At 29.1% G+C, this 20,442-nt stretch overlaps 1 protein-coding gene and 2 long non-coding RNA genes across 19 annotated transcripts in view; 2 read left to right on the plus strand and 1 right to left on the minus strand.

Annotated features, from left to right (window-relative positions):
* Nucleotides 1-470: 470 nt before the first annotated feature.
* On the plus strand, nucleotides 471-11,916 carry LOC124954744. Of its 17 annotated transcripts, XR_007102638.1 has the most exons (15): nucleotides 497-881; nucleotides 1,057-1,380; nucleotides 1,747-1,941; nucleotides 2,290-2,388; nucleotides 2,723-2,784; nucleotides 2,944-3,407; nucleotides 3,703-4,137; nucleotides 4,217-4,391; nucleotides 5,237-5,535; nucleotides 5,921-10,147; nucleotides 10,284-10,379; nucleotides 10,472-10,671; nucleotides 10,867-10,961; nucleotides 11,029-11,187; nucleotides 11,255-11,907. It is a non-coding gene; the product is annotated as an uncharacterized LOC124954744 (long non-coding RNA). The 17 variants fall into 17 exon arrangements; XR_007102636.1 differs by having other exon boundaries at nucleotides 487-881; nucleotides 2,290-3,407; nucleotides 5,237-5,441; nucleotides 5,530-5,535; nucleotides 11,255-11,911; XR_007102635.1 differs by having other exon boundaries at nucleotides 490-881; nucleotides 2,290-3,241; nucleotides 3,305-3,407; nucleotides 11,255-11,909.
* Nucleotides 2,051-6,184, minus strand: LOC124954745. The gene is made up of 3 exons (XR_007102641.1): nucleotides 5,726-6,184; nucleotides 5,332-5,650; nucleotides 2,051-3,365 (listed from the first exon to the last, which is right to left on the minus strand). It is a non-coding gene; the product is annotated as an uncharacterized LOC124954745 (long non-coding RNA).
* A 1,643-nt stretch (nucleotides 11,917-13,559) lies between the features above and the next one.
* LOC124954881 overlaps nucleotides 13,560-20,442 on the plus strand; it is a 49,315-nt gene continuing 42,432 nt past the window's right edge. Inside the window, exon 1 of the mRNA XM_047508475.1 lies at nucleotides 13,560-14,126. Within this exon, the coding sequence (XP_047364431.1) occupies nucleotides 14,051-14,126 (76 nt within the window). The 5' untranslated portion in view covers nucleotides 13,560-14,050. The remainder of the gene's footprint in view (nucleotides 14,127-20,442) is intronic.

Here is a 20,442-nt window from a genome sequence, read left to right on the forward strand (position 1 = left end):
ACGAGGAATTAAGAAATATAAACGAGAAATTAAGAACTTAATTTTCCCAAGGTATTTATTCCTTTTTTGTTCGTCTTCTTTTTTTTTTCTCCCTAGATAAGAAATTGGTTCTAAGTTCAGATCGGTTTAATTGATTAACGGCCTTCGTGAAATGGAAAATTCGTTAAATTAGTTCGCTAAAATCTTTTATTGCAGTCCGGTCTCCATTTAAAGGAAATCGAAAACTGAATTGGATTGTTGATTAAATTTCTCAACTTTGCATTTTCTCAATCTCTCTTTTTCTCTCTATGCAAAAATAAAGTAATTAAATTGATTCATTATTTTTTTATTACTGTTAATTTATTCGTAAAACGCGATGAAAACTATATTTTATAATTATTATATGTTATGAAACTATGTTACGTAAGTATATATTTTTATGAACTCTAGAGAAAAAAGAAACAAAAAATAGGAATTGAAAATTTGTTAAAAAAAAAAAAGAAAAAAAAAGAAAAAAGCTTGTTTAATTTAATCGCGGTTTGGTGCAACCACGCCTATACTCTCCAATGCCATCTAACAATTTCTTCTACAAATACAAACTCGATGAAGAAACAATGGCGCTGTTCTTACTAAAAGTGTAAGGTTAAGATACCTTAATTTTATATTCAAAGTTTATTTTAAAAGTAAATTTATAAATAAGTTTAATCCTATGACATTTTAAAGTGATATACTTTCGTTGTGTGTAACAAATATGTCGAGTTAATACTAATATTTAAGAAAATCATTTGCATAACCATACTATCTATATCTATAGATAAATCATAAAATAATATTTTATTCGTAATGTATTTGTTGCAAATTATTCGATATCAACAACAGGCTATTTTTTCGCCAACTGCAAGGTAATTATTACTTTATAAACTTTTAAAAATTTTACTTTAAAAATTGTACTTGTTGTTACTGCATGCTCTTTTCTTTTTTTTTCTTTTTTCTTTTTACTAGACATCTTTGTTTATTATTGTTAATATTGATCAACATTAAAGATAATAAATATAAAAATCTTGTCGTTTTTTTAAGAGAATCGTTTCTAAGTAACCTGTTCAAAGGAGACTAGTTCAATTCAAGATAGACTTCAACTCTATATTTAAAATATCTATTAAAGAGGAACACAAGAAACAAAAGATTCTATCAGACATTTATAAAGTTGTTTGGGAAATATTGGAAACAGATGAAACTTATATATTCAAGATAAATGTGAAATAAGTGACATACGAGACAATTAAACAACATAATAAGATAAGAGAGAATAGTGATGGTACCATTCCATCATTTCCATTTTAATGGAAATACTTTTTGGAGTATCTGTATCCATATATTTGGCAGTTATTGATTTCTTTCTCAGTAAGTATGAAAATATTGATAAAAAGTATATACCATTGTAGGTGGATTCAGTCTTTAAGCAGCTTGAGACATCAAAGGTACCACAAAGTATCTCAATTTTATGCAATACGATTTTCTTCCTTTAACTGTTCATACAAATGATGTAGGAAAAAATGCTCCGATCAAATTGGATTATAGTAATAAACATAGATATAAAATTTATTTATCGAGCAATAGATATTAAATTAAATTTATCATGTAACGTGAATTTACTTAGTTGTTTGAGGACTATGTGTTATGTGACTCGAATATGATCGTTCCTATTTGTAAATCCATCACTGCATATTATACCACTATATTCAATATACATATTTCTTATTTGTATAGCGCCCTAATCGTCGCTCTGTTAAATGTTTGGATACCACAATTTATTGGGAATATTATGAATTCAGTATATTCAGGAATATATTCAGGAATATCATAAAAATCAGTATTGTCAAAGATATTCCAAGATAAAGGAAATGATTCTATAAGGAATACTTTGGAAATGCTTCTGAGCTCAACGTTTATGTTGGCACATATGTATGTACATTTTATATATTTCTAATAGAGATAGAGGATAGTTACTTCTTTATTCTTTTGAATTATAACAAAATTTAAATGTTGCAGGCATTTATTTACTTTTGTTTATATTCACGCATTTTTTCTCATATAGGAGAAAGAGTTGCAATAAAATTATGTCAAAATGTATTCAAATTTATTATTGTGCAAGATATTGCATTCTTTTTTCGTTCTATAACATTCGTATAATGGTATAATAAATATTACACTGTACTTTGAAATCTATTCAAATTCCTATATACTTGCGGTGACATATGACCATTGTGACGTGTTTTATTTTTATGATCTTCTTTTCTTTTTTTTTTACAGGCAAGAACGTTTGCAGCAGAAAATAGAGGAACAATTGTATTTTCTAAAGAAGTTGAACATGCATCTGAGTTATATGTGAATGTAGACGATTTGATATTGGTTTGTATCAAGCAAGAATAAATTTGTTTTTAAGTGATATTCTGCTTTGTACATTATACTTTGCTGGTCATTTAATGTCAATTGGGCAATTAACGTGCGCCGATCTTATGGCATTTTTGATAGCAATTCAAATAGTTCAAAGATCTCTCTCTCTCTTTCTCTCTCTCTCTTTCTCTCTCTCTCTCTCTTCCTCTCCCTCTCTTCCTCTTCGTCTCTCTTTCAGGGAATATAGAATTTAAAAATGTGAAATTTAGCTATTCAACTCGGCCAGATCACATTATTTTGAAAAATTTTAATTTGAATATTCCCACTGATAAAACAGTTGCTATTGCAGGTTCTAATGGAAATGGTTAATCAACCATTGCCGAGTTGTTATAACAGTATGATATTTTATAGGTAAGATATAAATTTGTATAATAATATCAGATTATCCGTAAAAATTTCTTTCGTTTTATAACGAAATAATATTATAGATGAACAACATTTTATGTCTTATATTATATTATTGAATTATGTATGATCCATTTTGTTTTATTACCTTTCTCCATCTCTCAGGAAGCCGCATAATGCTATCTATTCAGAAATTCTGGGATTCGCTAATATATAAATATCATTCTAGGTGTATTTTTATGTCATTTATTGTATTAAATTTTTTGTCGCGAAGAGAATTTTTTTAATGAAAGGAATAAATAGTAATATCTTCAAAAATGAATCTTTGGATTCATATCACATGTCGAAACACGATTAAGGAAGTTGCTCTCTGTCAATTGATGCCGGAATCCCTACTTCAGAGCGATTGACGTAGCCGATCTTTGTAAGATTATCATGCACCATCGTTCGCGCAATGTTTAAGGTATCCAGCAATTCACAAATCGCGGATTTTTAACCATGGCCTTGATTAGTTCCGTATACGTAGTGGATAGGCAGTGGCTGCGTTCTTCATCTTCCAGTTCCAAAACTCCTTAACCAACTGCGAACTGTCAAAATCACATCCATGCATGGTGTAAATCTCATTTGTGGTATGTATAATTTACTGCTATTTTTTTTAAAGCAATGCAGCATGTCGCAAATGGTTCCTTTGATTTTATTATACTTAAAGGCATATGAAATGACATATATAAAACTTCAATGGAAATGAAACGTATTCACAATATTTGACAGATAAGTTTTCATGTTTCTATAAACATTGCCAGATAAAATAGCGTGCAGATAGTTAAAGACAAACATTTTAGATAAACCTAATAAAATATAATATGAAATATAAAATTTGTATTATACGTATATTTTATAATAATTTCTTGAATCTTTACACAGATTTTATGATGTCAACGAGGAAATAATGATGTCGATAATCAATGTTTCTATTGACAAATGAAATATTAGATCTCTTACAGGTACTATATTAGCGTATATAGATCAAGAATACATGCTTTTTGCAACTAGTATAATAAGGAGAATAATAAATATGAAAAGCAAGATGCGATTGGTGAAAAGGCGAATAATAATGTGTGAATAAAAATTTTAATATTTTACCAAAGTATTTCATTATATATTATGCATCATTTAATATACCAGATAATAAAAGCGACAAAAAAAGCTAATGCTAATGAATTTATTATAAAATTTTTAAATGGTTATGAAATCCATATTGACGAGAGAAGTGGCCAATTATTTATTATGGTGAACAGAAACAGCCATTACTAGAGCATTAGTAAAGTAATCGTCAATTTTAATATTAAAAGAAGCAAGGTATAAAGAGATTAAATATCAATAATTTGTCACATATATTATCCTGTATTTTATATGAATTTTATCTTTTTTAATATAGCGCAATGGATTATGAAAGTAGAAGTGCTATGAATTATAAAAGTAAAAGCGCAATGGATTCAGAAAGCGGTAGAAAATATAACCAGGGATAGAATAGTATTAGTTATTGATCACAGACAAAGTATTATTCAATCGAGTGATATTTTTGTTGGATTTCAACAAGGTGTTACGTAGAGGTAAGTTTAAAAATTTTATATGGATTGTTTGGAAGTAACACGGACTAATATTCACCATTTGAAAAACAAAAAAGTCTAAAAATTATTTAAGTGGACGCTTACGTATATTGTTAATATAAACATTAAAATTAAAAATATATAAATATATATAAAATAATTCTTTTTTTGTAGTTTATGCAAAAAAAAAATATACGAAATAGATTTTGGAAGCTAAAACCATTAAATACGATCAAAGATAAATAACAAGACTGAAACGTGAAATTCAAAATCAATAATGCATTTTAATATTTTTTTAGAAAACTGTAAAAAAGTATAAAACGTAATAAAAGAAATATAAAAAATAATAAAGAAGTAAAAAATAATAACAATAAAATAATATAATTACGAATAAGTTCAGATCGACAAATAGAAGATAATAACAGAAAACAAGGAAACACGTTGCTAATGTAAAAATAGGGGATCTCCCCGATCGGTCATGCAGCTACTTACTTTAAAGTTGGGAGATCTCCCCATTCGGTTGGCTAAATGTTAAATATAATTTAAACGTTAATTTAATAATTGAATGATGCAAATTTTCTTTAAATTAATTTAAAAATCTAAATTTTCAATGTCAAAATAAATTGAAATTTTTTTTTTTTCGATAACTACGATTAAAGTGACGAGTAAAATAAAAACATACATGTTTATTCCGTTATTTTAGTCACTTTCGTATTACATTAGTCTTTTATTATTTAGAATTTTCTTTTAGTCATGATAGTTATTTATAGTACTCGTACCATATTATTATGACATATATCATGATAATAACAAATATGGACACCAATGCGATCCATGAGTTTTTGCAGCATAGACCTTCCTCTCTGCTGCTCCCGGATCTATAAAGTCGGTACCACAAGCGAATATAATGGATGCTGATAATGAAAAAACATGGTTTAAATACCTGTCAGTTGCCGAAGAAGATGTTTGCCCAAGCATGGAATGTTCACCGTTCGTCGTTGATGTTTGGTCGGATGAATCGAAACTACCCGTCATTGTATTCATTTCGATTACGTATGGCATGCTTTTCGTTCACTTAGTACGATTAGATAAAAGAATAAATTTTCAAAGATTGATATCTTCTATAATCGAATTCTTTCAGATCTCGGTATGTGTATAATATACAATTTTTTGATATTTTTAATAATATTTTATGATATTTTGATTATATAATAGAAGAATATAATTTTCATATATATTTATTTCAATCATCTGTTTTGATTCTGTAAAATAAATTAAAATTCATAGATTAATTAAGATCTATGATAGATATTCTTTTATTTTCAATTTGTAATTACCGGGGATGATTCTGATAATATCTCTTTAATTGATGATTTCTTTTTTTGACGTAAATTGTGATCGAATGTATGATATTGTATGATATTCGAAAAACAATCAAGTAACATGATGTGGATGATGAAAATTCACTTTTCTTTCTGTAATATGTAATTGAAATTTAATGATAAATGTTATTTTGAATTTTTATGAATAAGCACTGACTGTTTGGCTGGATGAATTAGTTGGACACTGATACTGAGATGGATGAACTTAGTTTGACGCGAATTGCTCGATGTAAAGTACTTACGAACGTCTGATTCGTACGGCGTACTGCGAGCAAATGACGAAAAGGGCAGGTCGTCAACGCATCTCGCAAACGCAGTCGTCCTTCCCACGGGAATGGTACCGTTGCGTCGATTGGGGTAGGGGTATCACTAGGTGGATCAGAGTAGGGGTACGTGATGGTGGGTGAAGCTTTCAGAGCTTGCCTTCTATCTATAGCTAGAAATGTTCGTGATAAAAAAAAAGTTTCTTTCCTGTGGTCGAACCAATCCGTCGTTCCTTCATTATTCTCCAATGGCTGGAATACTTTCATTTCGAGAAAATTCACCTCATCGTATGTATAAATTACGAATTAAATCGTCCGTTTTTTACCGTTTTCTCTCTCCCCCTTTTCTTTTTTTTTTTTTTCTTTTTTTCTTCTTTTTTTCTTTTTTTTTTTCCCAAAGATGAAAGGATCACGTACGTAGAACTGTATTATAATTTAATGCATTTCTATATAATTAACAATTATATAGAAATAATAATTAATAATTATTCTAATAATAATTACAATATATCATTTTTATACTATATAATTTGTTTTTGTAAAATCGTTTTTAAAAATCTTTTTATGGAGATTTATATCCACTTTAATGTCGCACGATATCAGAGAATATTGATTAAGAACTCTTTCATAACATTGTCTTCTTTTGTTGTCAAAAGTAAATATTACATAAATCAACAAGCATTTTTTCTTCTTTCTAAAGTAAAAGAGAATGAAAAATATGAATGCGGAGAAATTTTTTTTTCATATTTATTTTCCTTCGGAATATTATCTTTTTTTCATTTTATTATGATATGAGCGTATCCATATTCCATAGATTAATAAACGCTCCTGCTGTTTTATTGAATGTTCCCCCTAGCAAAGAGGATTTTTTAAAAAGAAATTAATATTTCTGTTTGTTTTCTCTCATAATAAAAGTATCATAATAAAAGTTAATATTTACATTTTTCGATCAAAGATTCACAAGACATCGACCAAAAATGTTACTTACCCAAAAGATATTTGTATCTCCGATTTCTTTTTTGTCATAATAAAAATTATGTTATACGAGTAATCAAATACGAGAATTATCTGCTTTTCATTTTTTTTTTCAAGTCCATCATTCCTACTAAAATTTCATTTTTAAGAGAGAATAGTTACGAATAATCCCCTTCATGGAAAATATACTTTTTATCTATCACATTTACCGCAATCCGATATAATGTCAAGCTTTTAATTTTCCAAATTTTCGAGCATTATCATCTAACACGGTTTGTTTTAATATCTGGAATTAAACGATATTTTTTATATCATTACAGCGGCGTTGACATCAAAGCTTTGGCGTAATTTCGAATATCAAAGAAGGAAAATAGAATAATACGTATTTACGCATCTATATATTTATTTTTTGTGTTATGAGTACATATTAAAATGCGTAACGATCAGGTTCACCGGAATTATACCAATTATACCGGAATTATAAACGGCTTCAAGAATTTTTGAAGTGCTTCTTGAGAATATTATAAATCTACGTCCAGAATTTAAAGACAATGCATTTCCTTTTCAAGCATCGTACTTATTTTGAAATAATACGAAGAAGAAGAAGAAGAAGAGAAAATTTATAATGGCCAATGACAACGTACTTTGACGATATAGGCTAATACGGCGCAATTTCAAGAAAAATTCAAATGGTGAAGCGAGAAAATAGAATACATTCTTCAAAGGATCGAAAGATGGACAGCTTTAGTTAGAGGATACGATAGATTTAGAAAAAAGATGTAGAAAAGATTATCGAAGGGTCATCAGATGACGATGCACGACGATCAGCGTGTATCAAGTTGTACTATTACTTCGAACAAACTTATCATCGAGGATTCTTCTTAGGGTCTTCTATGCTCTCAAAGGAAGTCGATTAAGTAGATGTTGTATCACAATGAGGAAATGTAGAACAATTATAATGTTGACAGTGTTCTTGGATATCGATTTAATGATAATTTGGATAGCATTTTGTTAAAAAAATTGTAAATATGATCATAGTATTTATTTCAAAATCATCGATGGAATTATAAATGATACAAAAAATCTTAGAAAAATTAACGATGATTCTAAAAAGAGAAAATTTGTTAATCGATGCTGAAGTAAAAGAATTGAACAATGAAGATTCCAGAGATAAATTTAATTCTAATCAAAAGGATGTTGGTGTCTGGCCTATCATCGATTTTGCAAATGTCGATTTTTTTATCGAAAATATCTAACACAGCGTATCGACGAAGATTAAATGGATGATCAATAATAATAATAATAATAATAATAATAATAATAATAATAATAATATTATTATTATTATTATTATTATTATTATTATTATTATTATTATTATTATTATTATTATGAAAATGGTACGGAGAATAGGAATGATTATGAGAGTAGTAAGTTTAATCATGAATTGAAAAATGAGTTGAGAAAGAATCAGAATGAAACTATGAATTTAAAAATGCTTAAATCTGTGGGGACAATTAATTGATTTATTGTTTGGTAAGATAATAATGTTTGTCCGGGAATACTTTTAAATGATACGAAAAATCTTCTGTCCACTGTATTCGTTACCGTGTTAACATTTATTTAATACGAAATTCTATATTTCCAAACGTTTTTTCCAATACTCATCATATATGTCATACGATATCTGTTTCATGGACTCTCTTTTTAAGAGATATACCAAAGAGATATACCAAAAGGAACGAAATAGACGTCAGCATAGATCAAATTTCTACTCATCAATTTTTAAAGGGAATTAGATTTCTACATACATAATATATTTCAAATTCTACATACTGTCATCCGTTTTTTCACATCTCTTCATTTGATTTGTTTTATCGTTCTTTCCTATCGTGTCGTTGAATATGCAGGGAAACCGCGCTTGCGTTCTTCCGCGCCTGCGTCCCGCTTAGGAGCGCGCGGAATTGTATGCGCGTGTACAAATATTTCTCTTTCAGAAGATTCTTATGAAATTTGGTTACTAAGATAAACCTTTCCTCTTTTTTCTCCTCTCACCAAATCATAATATACAATTTGACAATAAAATCATATTATCGGCATCATTTAATTACCTCTAATTACTTCATATGTCATTAATTTTGTTCTTTTTATTATTACATTTTTATAAAAATTTACGATGGATATGGGTGTGGAGAATGATGATCGATACGAGATATATATAAAGGAGGAAAAAAAAAAAGAAAAAAGAATTATTGATAACATATTAATATTTCTAATGATTTAATGCGTAATTTATATTTAGATCTGAAAAATATCGTAATAGTTAAACGGTCCGTGTTTTGGTAAAAAAAATCAAGGATGAAAGCTGATGGCGTGAGGGCGAAGAAAGAGGGGAAAAAAAAACTTGGGCTTCAAATTGATCGTAACTTTCATTTTTTTGAAAGAGGACAAAACATGTTACAAGGATACACGCTATTCCTTTCCTGACCCATCATTATACGTTATAACAAGACATAATAGAAACAAAGTAATCTGTTGTTTAACGGGAAAGAATAAAGGAAGGAATGGTTTTTTAAAAAAATTTGCTAAAAGATCCGAAGAAGAAGAAGAAAACGATCAAGAGGAAAGATGAACATAACTTTCTTAGCGATCGTAGCACTGTTGGAATTCGATGTTGATGCTTCTATTTAATCCTTTATGACCGAGTATGTCGGCAAATAGCCGTCCAAGTCTTGTTCCCGTCATGGACGCGTGTCGGCAAATAGCCACCCAAGGCTTTTTCTCGTCGTGAACGCGTGTCGGCAAATAGCCACCTAAGTCTGTACAGTTACTGACACGTATTTAAAAGCGGCTAACGTACGTCTTTCTTTCTGAGCGATAAAATACGCATTGAGTATGGTAAACTAAACGGTATTACATTTATTTTGAAAGGAAATTAGAGATTTTGTTTTAGTTTTTATAATCAATATCTCTTGTTCTCAAGGATAGTCTCGTCGATCGATGCCAGCCGCAAAAAATATTTAAACTTACCACATGTCCAAAGGATTGCACGGAGGGTTTGCACAAGAATACCATGAAAGCTTATGATCAGGATCCAACGTGAAAAGATCAAACGTCGATACCATTCAATCTACCCTAAGTAATTTTTAATTTTTTTATTTTTTTTTTTTTTTTTTTTATTTTTTTTTTATTTGGCGATGAATAATAATAATAATGAAAAAAAAATCGAATTATTTATATATTTCTACTTTTTCTTTTTTTTCCCCATATTGTAGATTTACATTACTGCGGAGGCAAAGAGTGACTATACAGCTTGGTTGTCCGTGAATTTGCCCAATATTCTTACTGATCCTAATGACATATATACCGAGGTATTATTAAAAAAATTTTATAAAATATGTGTTTAATAAAATAATACAAAAATATCTTGGAATGGTAACATATTGTTTTCTTTTTTAATTAGTAGGTTTTTTTAGAAGCTTGTATTAAGTACCATTAATAGCAATGTCGGATTACTGTTACGTTATTTTCAGTAATTGGTGTATTTTATGAAAAGGTACGAACAGTACAAACAGATTCGTTAGATCAAGAATTGCTTAAAGTAGAAAATTCATTCGTAAAATATTGATCCACCGATGGTCGATTTTGTACTGACATCTACTGGTAATTTTATTCCTGTTTACTTGTGTTAATATTATTGAAGTATATAAGAGTAGAGAATAGCATAATTAAATAATAATAATAATAATAAAAATAATAATAATAATAATAATAATAGTAATAATAATAATAATAATAATAATAATAATAATAATAGTAATAATAATAATAATAACAACAATGTTTCTTGCTGACAAGTTATTAGCAGATTTAAAAGAAAATGATGATTCCAATCAAATGGCAAAAGAACCAAATTTTATTCCATAAAACATTTTCAAATTCTATTGAAGAAGGTTAGTTTTTAGTTCAAATTTTACACCTTACATGTCTATAACTTTTATTCATTTCTTTTTATTATAGAATTAGTAAAGCTTTCTGATTTCAAGGAGTTGAAAAAGATTATGTTGGAAATAGAAAAATAAAGTGGAGTACCTAGAATATTGACTGGTGTCATAGGCTCTGTTGAATCTGATCCAGAATATCAATTGATCATTGAAGCAATTGATATATCAGTTGAAGGTAGTTGAATAAGATATTTTCAAAATATTTATTATAATTATTTATTATATTATATTATTCATCTTAGGATCTAGAAATAGTTCATCCGCAAGCTGCAGAAGAAAAAGTAAATGAAATCAATGTTAAATACTTATCAAATAATTTATTCAAAATAAATCTTAATGGAAATTTCTGTTATATGTATATATATATAAACTTTATTAGATTTAAAAATATTATTATTTAACATTTAAACAAAAACTTGATATTCTTTTATCTCTGACACTGTATCATGTAAGCGCAAATACTGTCAAGTAATTTATTTATGTCTTTTTAGGCAATCTAATAATAAATGAAGCAATAAAAGTTTCAGACTGATTCACTTTAGTGTGCGTGTTTGCTTGCTTGTGTGCGTGTGTGTGAGAGAGAGTACACATTTTTTTTCAGGAAAAAGCATGCATACAATAGAATTCTTGATTGCCATCCGAATACATTGACTTTTTTACATGAAGTCACAATTAGTAACTCACAATGGTAGGCGATTGCAACATCTTTAAAAAAATAAAAATATCTTAAGTAACAATATTTCGTGAATCATTATATAATATCGAACATACTTTTTTAGAGATGGGTAGAGATATGCGGCAGTAAAAAAAAGAAATACAAAATAAATTTAACTTTGATTTTGGTATATTCGGGAACGTTACATATCGTTAATATAAATGAAATAATAATAATAATTGTTATTATTATTGATTGAATATTATTAATATAAATAAATTTTATAGGTATTTTAAATGTAATTATTATAAATTAAATTCAATTATATATATTTTGAACCATTGTTATTCTGTGAAAAAAAAAGCATAATATATATCATATAAAAAATAAAAAATAATAATAATAATTATAAAAATCATAGCAATTAATTACTTATTTAATGTAAATAAATGAAAGCTATACGAATTTATTGTCTCTAAACGATCGAATGTTATGTTTGATATATTTATGCGATAAATATTAATCATTCTTTGTAAAGATTTATATTCCGATATAGGAAAAATAACAGGAATAATTGGAATTATTATTTCTATATTTCTACAATTATTAACAAAGTTTATAAATGTATTATGAAATATTTGTGTTATAATAAAATCTGTACACCTGCGTCAATCTATAAGCAATTGATATTAAATTATAATTTATATATTAGATATATACTTATATCTAACAAATCTTATTCCTATTACAAATAAGAAATAATTACATCAGAAATAGTTTCTCGGTATAATGTAGTATCATCGGTAATGATTCTAATATTATATCGATATCGGGAATCATTTATAAATAAATAAATAAGTTTGGTTATATTCAATATTTTTATTCGTAGAATTAGTACGTTTTTTTATATATACAACCAAACTTATGTTACGTTCAAATCACACACAACACACACACACACACTCTCTCAATCATACATATATATACATGTGATATATCAAACATAGTAACTATTTTATTTACATGTAATAATCGAAAATCGAAAGATATCGAAAAGGACCATAAACGAGATCGAGAATCGTAATAATAATTCTCGAAGTATTACGCATTCTTATTGGTAATAAAATTTGAACTCGGCGTTGATCGCACGATCTAACGTAGTAGCGTACGATCCGAAAGAAGATCTCTCGGAAGTGTATGTAAATAGAAAAAGAATATTTACTATACGACGAACGATTGCATTATAGGAAACTCGAAGCAAGTGTTACCTTGATCGAAAGATCAATATCCGTTTATTCCAGAAAGCCGATTTATCGATAAGTTCGAAAGAATCTCGTCGCAATACGAGATCGCGACAGAAACAGTATATATTTAATTTTTTATTATATGAATTCAATTGTAATATTTATTACAATTCGATCATTCTAGTCTTCTTTTATTTTACCAAGCAATTTAATTATTTGGATAAAGAGACGAAGCTCGATCTCGTTCACGTACGTACATAACCATCAGACATATTGAAGAAAGAAAAAAATAATTTGTACAGTCAGCAAAATAAATTTACAATCCATATCTTATTACAGTTTACAAATCGAAGAACATATATGTTATTTGTAATGTGAAAAAAAAAAATATCGATCGATAAAGCAAATTAATACTTTTCAATATAATTATTCACACACACACACATACACATATGTTCAAATCAAAGGTAGATATATACATGCATATATACATATACATATATGGATATATATATATATATATATATATATATATATATAAATATACGTGCGTAAATATAATATGTGTTATATAAATAAAAGTGTGAAATTGTAAGTGGAAAGGTGGGATTAAGAAGGGAGAACTAAATACGTGACCTCGAAATGAGTCGTTCATAAAAATATAAACAGTGGGAAGGATCGACAACGAAAAATTGGTAGTGGAACAGCGAGTGTGTTTACGGTGTGCACGAGGGAGTGAGAGAGAAAGGAAAGTACAGGTTCTTCGGAGAGCGAGTGAACGAACGATAGAAAGAGATAGACAGTGAGTGAGGGGAAAGAAGTAAGAGAGTGAGAGGGAAGAGAGCAGGTTAGAACCGGCCAGAAGTAAGCGTGCACGTGTCGAAAGATAATCACGACCACCTTTGTATCATCCATGTGTTCGATATTTATTTCTCATTCATTTTCGTCATTTTTATCGTTCTCATTCGTTGGGTTACGTAAAATTTTGGAGGGAAAACATCGAACCCGTTTTAACATCAACGTGTGACATCAGTTAAATTTTACGAAGAGAAACAAGTTCGGAAGGAGTGGAGGGGTAAGGAAAGAAGGAAGAAGAAATTTTTTGCCTCTCGAAGACGAAGGGCCTTCTTTGGACTATCATGGCGACTTTTAAGGATCTTAAAAATGACTGGACAGCCTTGTGTCAAAATACCATCGATTGTTGGACCGAATCTGGTGATTATCATTTTATCATTCCTTTTTCTTTTTAATATTTTTCATACAATTCGTTAAAAATATTCGTTAAAATGCAAATATATGTATGTACGTACATATAGGTTAGAGTTTAACCTTTAAGATCGAGATTGTGTAAACAATGTAAACGATGTATTATTATCCATCGTTAAGATCGTATATATCGTTTTACCATGTGTAGTTGAATGTTCGAGTTAGATTAGAATATAGGATTTCATTCTTGTTTAAATAAGATTAAGAGTTGTAAGAGTAAGTACGTATATGTTTTTTTTTCTTTCCTATGTTAAAACGAGATAAGAACGTTGTAATCTTGCGACGTAACAAGAGGTTATCCGTCGTTAAATTTATTTTGATTGAAGAAAATGACGAAGTTTCGAATTAGACGAAATCATCGATAAAGTTTTCGCTTCCTCTCTCTCTCTCTCTCTCTCTTTCTCTTTCTCTTTCTCTTTCTCTGGCATTTTAAAACGTTACATATTAAAATTACATAGGTAAATTAAAATTAAATAGGTTACGTTGTTGGTATTTTCTCGTCCATCCAAGTTTATGGCGATCCTATGTAATTATGCAATAGTATTAAAGAGTCGACTATATGGGTGTACAGGTATGTGTTAATTTGATACATGTACATGTATAGATATGTATATATGTAAAAAGGACGGAACGTGCTCTCGCAGGTGTTGTCGAAGGTTGCCGAGGAGACATACTCGACCGTTACTCTGGAACGTTTCTTTGCGATTACCGGTTTATCTCTTTCTCACTCTATCTCTTCGTCGTAAGTGGAAACTTATTCTAAAAACGAATATCGCAACGTAAACGAGTGATAGTACGCGCAAGATCGATTAGCATAAACTTGCTATGCGTTACGAACGATCCCTTTGCTGTTCTCTTTAAGGATCCTGGACTACATAAAAAAATACTTTTGTAATATAAATTCATAATTGAAATTAGATATAAGATTAATTAATTCGAATTAGGTATAATTACATGACGACACGTGATAATATTAATTAAATAATGATTATACTTATAGAAATATTACAAACTGTGTGTGTATGTGTGTGTGTATGTGTAAATATTATATATTTATATTCAAATATAGATAAACAATATATGGATAATATAAATCAATATGCGATATGATATGTATATATTAACAAGTAATATCTATTTCATATATTATAATATTATAAATTATCAAGTATATGTATTATATATACATATATTGTTTATCTTAAGGATATAGGATGGAATACTCAACCATGCAATAGGATTTTCTTCACTTACGTGTTTTTCCTTCTAATGTAAAATGATGTAATTCTCTCTCTCTCTCTCTCTCTCTCTCTCTCTCTCTCTCTCTCTCTCTCTTTCTCTCACTCATTCATTCACTCTCTTTCTCTGTCATGTGCGATCTCGATTTCCCCCGTTGAGATACACACTCTTACCGCTTAGATCACGTTTCTCGTTTCTTCCTCCACTTCTCGTACAATTATGCAGTCCACCTATAATTTCAGAGAACACTTCTTAAATTATTATGATCTATCGGTGTTCAAAAAAAAAAAAAAAAAAAAGAAAAATAAAAGTTTTGGAACTCGAGGTTGTAGTTTGGACAATTAAATAATAAGATAATACCGAGAGATTATATATTGAGTTGATTGAAATAAGACAATATTTTATAATTATACGATATTTATAAATAATAATACGAATATAGATAGATGAAGGATAATATTAAATTGATCAAGATATATGCTGATCAACAATTATACATATGGGTTGCTCATCTATGGTATGCGTGTGTGTGTGTGTATCTATATATTTTTATTATTAATACAATCGAGGGAAACAATCGTGCAAATAAATAGCGTTGTAATCGGGACTGCAAATAGCGTGTAACGTTACGAACACGTTGCGCCTGTAATGCGGACTACTACCGTATTTGTTCTTTATTACGAACCATATATCGTACATCTAATAGTCGTTCTTTCCTTTTTGGAATCGGCTTCTCTCTTTCCGAGATGTATCGCCCACTTTATCTTTTTAGTTTCTTTCGTATCGATGTATTTCTTACTTACTGTGAAATCAAGATTTTGTTCATTGGTAGCATGATTTCTTTTTACCGACGGAGGAAACTAAAGTTTGTTATTAAAAAAGTAACAAGATAATTGATCGCGTTTTATTATCAATATTCAAGATACGTTTTCTTCAACCCCATATATATATATATATATATATATATATATATATATATAATTTTTCATTAATAAACGTCTGATACATGTTTCGTGAACAAATTTTAAAGTTTGTATGCGTATGCTTTCTTAACTGGCTGGATAAAAATGTATTGCATTAATATAAATTTCTTTTTTAAAATATTAAATATGTGGAGATTTATTATATTAAATATATATTTAATGTATAGATTTATACATTAAATGTGTGGGTTTTTTTTTTGAAGTCGAATCAAATTTTAGATTACAAGGACGCGAGCTTTTTGAGAGGATATCGATAAGTATTATATCAATAGAAATTATACTTTTCCAGACTGTATATAATTACCGGTCTAGAAATTGTTTTTACGATCGAACAGATAAAATTAACTCGTATATTTTACAAGTTTGAAATAGTAATTTTCAGCCCACTCTGTACATTTAATAAGGGTTGTAATGTCGATCGAAAGTTTATCAAACTTTACGATTACGTTATAGTAATCGTAATTTTTTAAAAATATAATTTGTTATAATTACAGTAATATTCAGCTTGATTTTATTGATTATCTTAATATCGTTATTGCCACTTTCTAAAAGCCACACGAAAGTCTTTCGCCTATCTACATTATCTACATATATTATATACATATACATAGATGTATGTATTGAGAAGGGAACGACAGAGTCCAAGCGACATAGGAACGATCTTTCTTTCTTCGTGGTTTTTCTATCGTCGATTAGGAGGGCGCCGTAGCCACGTAAAAGGTAGGACTCGGCCGATTAGAAAGTTTCAATCGCGCGTACACTTCGAATGCATTTGCAACGAAACAAAACGAAATGGGTATCTTGTTCAACGATATTTGCTTCTGTTCGTCGTTTGAGCTTCCTATTTGCCGGTTCCGATATCAACATGCCAATTACACTTTGTAAATGCTACCAATTACGCCAAGTCTTTCATGTATCTTTCGTCCTTCTTAAATGTTTCAAGATAAGCCGACAGATCGATGAGATGTGTGTGTGTGTGTGTGTGTGTATACACACACGAGCCCACGTGTATATTTTGTGCTTTTCATTAGAAGCTCATCAATTTGAATTACTTATCCGATAAGAAGCAAGAATAATTTTTTTTCTTGAAAAAATTTGATATTTCTTTTATCATTGGACCTGTATATTTTTGATTTGGTTGTTGTTTTATCATCAAAAAATAATTTCGAGAATTTGTTAGAGAAAAAGATGGAGAAACAGTTTTTGTCGATTTTGGAAAAATTCATCTAGGGGAGAATTAAAATAATCGATGATAAAATATAAATGATTTTATTATTGCGCATTGAAGTTGGCATGTTACTTTATTCGGATGATCTTAACAATAGACGTATAATTTTTATTAAAACTTATTAAATCTACATGAAAGATACTTGATGGACGCCCTACGTAATATTACACCTTTAATGAGAGCACGATACCTTGAAGGAAGAGCATTGAATGGAATGTTGTACGTTGCCTTTTTCTGAATTAAGAAGCGAAGCAGTTTGAAAGTCTTGCTACCACCAGAGAAATCACGTCACTCCTAACAAGTATTGAAAACACCATGGAAGTTGACCCGAATATAGATAATCGATTATGAAATAAGTAGTGCCAGTGGAGTACTTTTGCACAACGTGGAGAACTTTTACAACCCAATCGAATAGCTAAAGAAAACAAATTTTTATATTCCCTCATCCTCTTTTATCGAGCAAATGTGCGGATGTACGACTTTTCGGTTATCATACGCCTGACTAGATTCAGGTACACAAGAAAATGTAGTAATTATAAAAATGATTATATTTATATCTATATTTTCGAAAGGAAGTAGAACTTTCTCATTACTTTTCTCTTACTTATCGACAACCACGTATTATTATTTGTATTAATTTCTTTTTCTCTGTATAAAACATTGAACGAGTTTGAAAGAGCATTACTTGTTTGTCCGACTTGCTGTCCATATTTGTTCGTTTGGATATTTACAATCCGATGTTTCTATTTATTCAATTAATCTCGGTATAGCCGGGTCGCTCTCTCTTTCCCTCTGTCACCATTTGATTCCGATTGATCGTCGAGTTCGAATATTCGGAACATTCCAACTATCATTGCGTATTGGCATTATCATTATGCTCTTCTCTAGAGAGTCATTAATGGGAAAAGAAATCGACGATCATGCGATGCTCGCCGCAGATAATTTTCTGTTACAAATTAATCACTGGTGTAGCGTCGGTATATATGCATCTGTATATATGCATCTGTATATATATATATATATATATATATATATATATATATATATGCATATGCATCATATAGGTACATTCAAACCTTCCAATTTTAATATTGATCTTTTAGTTTGCTGCCGGCATATTTGATTTCGTTTCGATAGCTACCTGTTTACTTATCGATTTACGTTGTTCTTAGACTCTCGAGATAATTCGTTGTTGAGAATTATAATATATTTCAATGATCAGAATGATATATATGTCTTTTATTCAATAATATTTGAGTCATTTAATTTGTCTTTTTAATAATACATACATACGTACGTTAGTGCAAGTTCAGCGAAAGAGGTCTCTCGATTGTTTTTACATTTTTTAGATTATTTCTATATTTTATTTTTGAAGAATATATCAGATTTTAGCGATCAGTCTCCGAGTAAGTTCGTCTGCACAATTTTTGAAGGTAATTTATGTTGGATGCGCGAGACAGCTATTGATTAGGTCATAATTAGATATAGGTCATTTGGGAAAGTAAAACGAGTATTAATTAACTTTGTATAAATGAAATTTTGTACTTAATTAAATTTTATTAAATTCAATTTTATATTCCTTTATAATTTCTTGTTATGAACAATTTAATGAAATTAATATAAATGACATTTTAAGGTTCATACGTGTGCGTACGTAATAAAGACGCAGTAAAAAAAACGTAAGATCAATACATGATCGATCATCGCGGAATGAGATCGATGATCGAGAAACGAATACCTCCATTTTTTTCCACTTCCTTTTCTATAAGCGAAGGAGAAAGGCGAAACATTTTAACTATGCTCTATTTCGAATAAGATAATTCGTAATAAGCATGACCACCCACTCGTCACCGTACATTGACTCCTACCGTCGAAAGTTCAAATTATTAGTTTAGCCTAATTTCACTTTGTATTTGGTCTCACAATCTCTTGTATTTTTTTCTTTTTATTACTCATTCCTTTTCTGTTCATTCTGTTAATCGTAAATTTATGAAATAACATCCTCGAATCTACTTGATAAACTGATAGATAATAAATTATTTCGTTTGGACGTATTTATGTCCAAAGAGAAGAATCCAGTGATTTCAAGGATACTTCTCAAAGTGAAAGAAGAGTTCCCACGAGCGAGAAAAATAAAGAATGCGAACATTGTTCTTTTTTTTTTTTTTTTTTTTTTTTTTTTTTTTTTTTTTCTTTTACGATTTTTCGACTTCGCATGACGTCCAATTCGAAAGTTAAACTTTTAGAAATCATCGATTGTGATATACTCGAAAAATCGATCACATCTCGCTCATTAGTTTGACTCGTAGAGATCGGAAACATTGTTATCTCAATACTACGATCAATTTCTTTCACTCGAAGCGAAAGCACGTGTTCGATCTTTCGTGTCGTTCGAATTACAGGTTTTAAACCGGATTTATTTTCTGCCAATTGTTAATACATTATGGATGAACGACGTGACGTATATCTAAGATTTTATCTATGTGTTTGTGATCGCGCACGCGCGTTTTAATAATATATAATATAAATAATAAATATTGCGGAAAGTGGGTGTTTCACATTAAATGATATTCAATTAGAGACAATTGGCACCCATTTCATTTGCTCTTTTTTGGTTAAAAAAAGAGCAGGTGTAACTTCAAAATATTTAACGCGAACTCATAGTTATCTACTTAGTTGCATTAATGCAACTAAATCTGTTTTGCAACTCGTTAATATTTTTTTTACTAGATAGTAAAATCACTATCTCTCAGGAACTTCTTTACTATTCGAAAGGGAAAAAATGTAAGCCTAAAAAAATCTCGAAGAAGTATTT

This window comes from Vespa velutina, chromosome 16, assembly GCF_912470025.1.
Source record: "Vespa velutina chromosome 16, iVesVel2.1, whole genome shotgun sequence".
Lineage (NCBI taxonomy): Eukaryota > Metazoa > Arthropoda > Insecta > Hymenoptera > Vespidae > Vespa > Vespa velutina.